Source organism: Sprattus sprattus (genome assembly GCF_963457725.1).
Source record: "Sprattus sprattus genome assembly, chromosome: 17".
Lineage (NCBI taxonomy): Eukaryota > Metazoa > Chordata > Actinopteri > Clupeiformes > Clupeidae > Sprattus > Sprattus sprattus.
This window is the reverse complement of record NC_137915.1, coordinates 5517915-5525414: the sequence shown is the minus strand read 5'-3', so window position 1 is coordinate 5525414 and position 7500 is coordinate 5517915. Positions and strand designations below refer to the sequence as shown.

Here is a 7500-nt window from a genome sequence, read left to right as displayed (position 1 = left end):
TGGAGACATGTAGCTCAGTCATAATTAGCATGTCTAATGCTATATATTCACTTGAGAAGGCAAATGTATCTCCCTCGTGGTGGTTATTTGTGCAAAACATAGTAGTGATTTATAATAAAACGATATGCTTGTGTGAATCATCCAGCTGCTAACCACGCAGCTCTGCCCAAAAGCAGCTGAGGTCAGGCCTGCGCGTCGGGACACATGCGCGATGGTCAAACAGTGTAGCGCACTCTCACCCAGAGCGATGGTAAAACAGTGTAGCGCACTCTCACCCAGAGCGATGGTCAAACAGTGTAGCGCACTCTCACCCAGAGCGATGGTCAAACAGTGTAGCGCACTCTCACCCAGAGCGATGGTCAAACAGTGTAGCGCCCTCTCACCCAGAGCGATGGTAAAACAGTGTAGCGCCCTCTCACCCAGAGCGATGGTAAAACAGTGTAGCGCCCCCTCTCACCCAGAGCGATGGTAAAACAGTGTAGCGCCCCCTCTCACCCAGAGCGATGGTAAAACAGTGTAGCGCCCTCTCACCCAGAGCGATGGTCAAACAGTGTAGCGCACTCTCACCCAGAGCGATGGTAAAACAGTGTAGCGCCCTCTCACCCAGAGCGATGGTCAAACAGTGTAGCGCCCCCTCTCACCCAGAGCGATGGTCAAACAGTGTAGCGCACTCTCACCCAGAGCGATGGTAAAACAGTGTAGCGCCCTCTCACCCAGAGCGATGGTCAAACAGTGTAGCGCCCTCTCACCCAGAGCGATGGTCAAACAGTGTAGCACACTCTCACCCAGAGCGATGGTGAAACAGTGTAGCACACTCTCACCCAGAGCATTGGTAAAACAGTGTAGCGCCCTCTCACCCAGAGCGATGGTAAAACAGTGTAGCGCACTCTCACCCAGAGCCGTGATAGATCGACTGAGCAGACTGCTGGCAGCTGGGAGGGGTGGAGAGGCGGTGCGGATGAGGTGCTGATCCAAGGCTTCGCCACGGAAAACAAGTAGGACCGGAGGGGGGCACGGGCTGGCGCGGGAAATCACCCGCAGAGATGAACGAGTGAGTGAGTGATCTGTCCATCTGTCGGTCTGTTGGACAGACACGCACACACATACACTCGCGCACACACGCCGTACATACAAACGTGCAGACACACACACATACTCACACGCACAAGCACACACACACACACTCACACACGCATACCAGTGTATGCAGTCAAGGGCACCTTGCTCTAAACAATGCCCAACAGAAAGACAGACAGCCCAAGACAGAAACAAGACAGATACAAAAGAGAAACAAAGAGAGAGAGAGAGAGAGAGAGAGAGAGTGGGGTGTGGGTGTGCTTATCCTGTGTTAAGAAAGGGCTGTGATTATCCCGGGAAGTAACCCAAGGTCAGTGGAAGTGTTAATCTACAGGTTGAGGTGGAGGTTTGTTATTATCTGGAGCGAGCTGCCGAGACGTGGCACTGTGTTATCAGAGCCACGCAATGTTCTGTCCTTTATGTGACAGAAGTGCGAGAGACAGCAGTTAATTGAGACTGGTCAGTGTGTGTGTGTGTGTGTGTGTGTGTGTGTGTGTGTGTGTGTGTGTGTGTGTGTGTGCGCGCGCGTGTGTGTGTGTGTGTGTGTGTGTGTGTGTGTGTGTGTGTGACGGCGCCAATCTCAGCTTTCTGGAATTGCTTTGCATTCGCCCCTGATTCTTTTGACACTGCCGCCATTGTGATGGTAATGGAGTTAGCCTTATCAACAATTAGCTATGCAAGGGCGGATAAAAGCTAAAGAGCAGCGTACCCCTCTCTGCGTGGCGTCGGCCCCATCCCTCGTCTGCAGCGCCACCTGCTGGAGAGTCTGTGTACTGTGTTTGTGTGTGTGTGTGTCTGTGAATGTGTGGGAGTGTGATAGTGTGTGTGTGTGTGTATGAGCGTGTGGTAGTGTGTGTGTGTTAGTGGGTGTGTATGAGTGTGTGGTAGTGTGTGTGTGGTAGAGTGTGTTGTTTGTGTGTGTGTGTGTATGAGTGTGTGGTAGTGTGTGTGTGGTAGAGTGTGGTAGTGTGTGTGTGTGTGTATGAGTGTGTGGTAGTGTGTGTGTGGTAGAGTGTGGTAGTGTGTGTGTGTGTGTATGAGTGTGTGGTAGTGTGTGTGTGGTAGAGTGTGGTAGTGTGTGTGTGTGTGTATGAGTGTGTGGTAGTGTGTGTGTGGTAGTGTGTGTAGTAGAGTGTGGAAGTGTGTGTGTGTATGAGTGTGTGGTAGTGTGTGTGTGGTAGAGTGTGGTAGTGTGTGTAGTAGAGTGTGGAAGTGTGTGTGTGTATGAGTGTGTGGTAGTGTGTGTGTGTATGAGTGTGTGTGTATGAGTGTGTGGTAGTGTGTGTGTGGTAGAGTGTGGTACTGTGTGTGTGTGTGTGTGTATGAGTGTGTGGTAGTGTGTGTGTGGTAGAGTGTGTTGTGTGTGTGTGTGTGTGTATGAGTGTGTGGTAGTGTGTGTGTGTGGTAGAGTGTGGTAGTGTGTGTAGTAGAGTGTGGAAGTGTGTGTGTGTATGAGTGTGTGGTAGTGTGTGTGTGTGGTAGGGAGGGACTGTGTGCTGTCCTCTGAGAGGATCCATGTCTTATGTGGGTCGACTCAGGTGGGCCAAACCTCAGAAGTTCCAGCAGTGCTGGCTCGTCCGTCCTTGGAGACGTCAGTGGAGCTGTCAAGACGTAGGACAGCTAGGATGAAAGGAGCTGTTATTTGGGGAGGCTGTGTTTGTTTGTGTGTGGGTGTGTTAGTGTGTGTGTGTGTGTAAATGTGAGTGTAAGTGGGTGTGTAGCGGTGTGTTAGTGTATGTGTGTGTGTGTGTAGTTGTGTGGTTAAACTGCGGGTTGCCACCAAATAAGACCTGCGACTGTCGAGCCCCCGCTGCGGCTGCTGTGATTGGTCGGATGCGAGGCAGATAGCACCACAGGGGTGGAGGACGCTTTGATGAATGCTTCACCGTCTCTTCCCTGTCTTCACCTCTTTTTGTAACTTTCCTCCTCCTCTTCCCTGTCTTCACCTCTTCTTTGCAACCTTCCTCCCTCTCTCTTCCCTGTCTTCACCTCTACCTCTTCATCCTCCTGGCTTTTTCTCTATTTGTTCTTCATACTTTCTGTTTCTAACTGTATCTCCCCCTCTCTTTCTCTCTCTCTTTCTCTCTTTCTTTCTCTCTCTCCCTGTCCTTCTCTCTCTCTCTCCCTCTCTTTATCCCTCCCTCTCCCTCTCTTTCTCCCTCTCTCTCTCTCTCTCTCTCTCTCTCTCTCTCTCTCTCTCTCTCTCTCGCTCTCTCTCTCCTGACTTGTATTCCCTGTCTATTGCTCCTCCATCATGTCTTTTTCATGTCTCTCTCTCTGTTATGCAGGTAATGAGCTGCTGTACCGCACGCACGAAGGAGACGTAGTCCGGCTCAACGTGGAGACCATGGAGCGGATGGTGCTGGTGCCCAATAAAATATTTGTAAGTCCTCCTCCCTCCCCTATCCTCCTCCCTCCCCCGTCCTCCTCTCCCCCCCCCCCCCCCCCACCTCCCCCGTCCTCCTCTCCCCCCCCCCCCCCCCCCACCTCCCCCGTCATCCTCTCCCCCCCCCCCCCCACCCCCCCCGTCCTCCACTGTGTTCACGCTGGGAGAAGCTGTAAGATCACCCTCAGCACTCTCGCTACGCCCCTTTAACTGAAAACTTGTTTTTCTCCCACCGTCAGCAAATGCACGCCACCCCCAGGCTCCCTTTTGTTATAAATGAGGCGTTGAAAGACGCGTCATTAGCGTGAGGCTCGATGTTAGCGCTCCGCGCTAAAGACACGGCTCTGGAGTGAGGGATTGTTGTTTGGTCGCCACGCTGCCTCTTTTGAGCAATGACGAGCGCTACGTGCTTGTTCCATATCAGTGTGTGTGTGTGTGTGTGTGTGTGTGTGTGTTCCATATCAGCAAGGGGCTCAGCGTCTGAGATGAATGCCTCCCAGTTGACCATCTGTGAGAGGCGATCTGTCAAAAGCTGGCCGTTCAGGGATCACATTAGAGCAGGGAGCCATGCATCTGGACTGGCCTAACCTTTTCTCCTCTCCCCCCACCCCTCTCTCTCCCCTCCCCTCCTCCAGACGCTGTACCAGGCCAGTAAGTACCAGCTCTCCCCTGACCTGCGCTACGTGCTGCTGGCCTACAACGTCGTGCCGGTGAGTGGCCCCCCTGATAACTCATTGAGTGATTGTGTGTGTGTGTGTGTGGTAGTGTGTGTGTGTCTATGTGTGTGTGGTAGAGTATGTGGTAGTGTGTGTGTGTGTTTGTGTGTGTGGGTGGCCTGATAACTCATTGATACTTCAGAAAGGTTGGAGCTGAGTGATGAAATACAGAAGGGCTGGGAGATGGAGTGCATGGAAGTGTGTGCAGTGGCGGTTCTACACGGAGGCCTGGGGTGGCCCGTGCCCCCGTAGACATGTCCCTGGCCACCCCTGCGGCCACCCCTTGCTGACCAAATAAAAAAAAATATGAATTTATTATGATTTTACACCCGAGCGCCAAAAGCGGTACTAATGCGACGCAACATTCTACATGGGTAAATTAAAGCGGCGCACCAGATCACTGTAGTTTGTTTGCCATGTGTGGTGCTTGTTGGAGAGAGGAGCTACGATTGAAATGTTTGGCTCGCTCTCTTTCATTAATGGATCGCTGGTTCATAAGAGGAGCTGGTAGTCTGCCTGTGCCATAGTGAGCATATACAACTGTCTACCGGTTGTTGATTTTCCTGCCACACGAAGGCAGGGAAGAAGGACAAATAACCACAGCGCTATTTTCAAGAACCAAAAGATGGAAATATCCTATGCCTGTTGACTTTCCCAGATCTTATGTGTATTCTGTCATAGACGAACTGAACACATTTGATTTCATGACGACAAGAATTCGTGTGGGTCATACAGTCTTTCACGATCCCTTTATTAATTCCATGATAAAAAAAGAGTCAGTTCTCGTGACATAGTCGCTGTTATCTGCCAGTAGGTAACATATCTAGCTACTACCTTGCTTTAGATTCCTGCGCTAGCAAGAAGCCTTTGATTGCTAACTGATGTAGCTAGCTCTTGCTGCTGAGTTTTCAAAGTTGACTTCAATGTTGTAATTGAATGTATCCCTTGTCTGGGAATTCCCTGCCCTTTCACTGCATTCCATTTGCTCAGTTTAGTCTGGCCAACTACTCATTAGCGATCCACTTCACTCACGTAATTGGACACGCCTTTAACCAATCAGACCAACGATACTATACAACGATACAACGATCGGTAATAAAGCAAACACATATTTTTTCTGTATGAATTGTTCCAGGGCAAGTTTCTGTTCTGTTTTCAAAGAAAACTTGCCTTATCGAAGTTTTGCGGTGCTTCGGCGGCCACCATGTCCAATGTTTAAAAACTCTCCGTGCAGTAGATTTTGTAACATAGCCGTGGTAAGTTTAAATCCGCCAATGGCGCGCCAGCAGAGATGGGCAAAAATACATCAACATGTATTTTGATACAAAATACAAAATACCCCTCAAATAAATGTATCAAAATAAAATACAAAATACTGTTGCCAGAAAATGTAACAAAATACAATACATGTATTTTGTATTTTTAAGATACAGGAAATACTTTTTCTGAATTTTCAGTTTTCTCACAATTTGGTATAGCAGAACATTCAGATTTGGGCTATTCAGTGGCGTAACAAAGTAACCACGGGGCCAGGTGCAGGCTATTATGACGGGCCCATGTCAGTGGTTCCGTATCCTTTTTTTTCATGTTTGTAACCGCCGCCACAGGGCTCTCATTGCAATCTCTATGGCTTCCGGGAGGGCTATCCCCACCGTGCTTTCATCATACGTAATTGCAAGGTAAGGACTAGGACGCGATCTGGCACTCCTCGCCTGGGCGAGACGCTCCACTTTGTGAATGAGGCGCGCCTCACCTAGGACGTGATCTGGCACTCCGCGGCCGATGAGACTCTTTTTAAAGATCTTAGCCTACTATAAACGTTGTTAAGACTCTTACTAAAGATCTTACTCATTCTCACAGAGAAAAAACAATACACGTAGCCTACTATAAACGTTGTTGAGATTTTTATTAAGTTGAAAGTCGGTAACAAAACAGAGACAAATAGCTACACGTCAAGCAATGTCATTTATTTCCTAAAATACATTTTACGAATCCAACTTACATTACCACTGCACACTCACAACCTTAAAGATAACGTAAAGAAGTTGTACTAGCATTTGTATTAAAAGTTTATACTTTAATCTACCAAAGTACTCACCGTTTAACAATACAACTTCCACAAGTTACAGATTATCTTTGACAAAACATTGGCGCCCACATGTGATTGACAACACTGGCGCACATATGTGACATCACACAGATAAATGACCGTGTAGCTTTTTGTTTTGTCTCTGTGAGAATGAGTAAGATCTTTAGTGCGAGTCTCAACAACGTTTATAGTAGGCTAAGATCTTTAATAAGAGTCTCATGTGCGCCCGGGCCCCTGCCTCTATGCAATGCGGCGCGGAGTGCCAGATCGCGTCCTAGGTGAGGCGCGCCTCATTCACAGGGTGGAGCGTCTCGCCCAGGCGACGAGTGCCAGATCGAGTCCTAGGTGAGGTGCGCCTCATTCACAAAGTGGAGAGTCTCGCCCAGGCGCGGAGTGCCAGATCGCGTCCCGGACCTTAGCTTTAATTGCGTATAAGGACATCACACGGCTTTCATCAAGTCACATTGTGTCAAGATGGCTAACGTTCAGTGCAACAACTTGATTCGCTCTTTGAAAGAACCTCCTTTAAGTCGGTGTACTGAAGATAAATTGACAAGGATCAAGACAGCTTTCTAAGTTTTCGACCACAACCCTGTTTTGTGAAAAAAATTGATTTAACATGAGAGTCAATGAGAGAGATCTGGGGTGATTTCCTATTCGCCCCAAAAAAGGGCGGGCCATAAGAAGCAACACTTTGGCAAATTGACTGATTCGACAATGACATTCAGAGGCAGATCAGATGGTCTCGTGGTAGAATCCGACAGAAAAAAAATCTCCCTCTGCCTAAACACTAGAGAAAGTAATTTAAGTATTTTAAATACAAAATTACTCCACTCTAAAGTATTTTGTTACAAATTACATTCGATTTTTTATCGGCCCTATCAAATACAAATTACAAAATACTCAAAAGCAAATTAACTAGTATTTCAAATACAAGTAATTGAAATACTGCCCATCTCTGCGCGCCAGGTAGCCAAAAGCCAGTTTGTGATTGGCTCCAAGGTTTCTGGAAATCTTGAAATGAACGGCTATCCGAAGTTGACCAGACCCACTGCAGAGGCAAAATCAATTTGGCCGGAAGAAGTGGGGCGGGACTTCCCAGACTAATGTATCCCATGATCAGGGTGTTTTCACTGCTTTCAACACTGCAACCTACAACAGTTAGCAATACAAGCAAAGGCTTCTTGCTAGCGCAGGAATCTTAGATCAGCAGTAGGCTAGCTAGCAGCTAC

The 7500-nt window shown here is 48.4% G+C and overlaps 1 protein-coding gene across 1 annotated transcript in view; it reads left to right on the top strand.

The window, feature by feature from the left end:
- dpp6a (dipeptidyl-peptidase 6a) overlaps positions 1-7500 on the top strand; it is a gene marked incomplete at both ends in the record, with an annotated part of 75079 nt that overhangs the window by 20282 nt on the left and 47297 nt on the right. Inside the window, 2 exons of the mRNA XM_080855114.1 lie at positions 3366-3460; positions 4099-4173. Of these exons, the coding sequence (XP_080711240.1) occupies positions 3366-3460; positions 4099-4173 (170 nt within the window). The remainder of the gene's footprint in view (positions 1-3365; positions 3461-4098; positions 4174-7500) is intronic.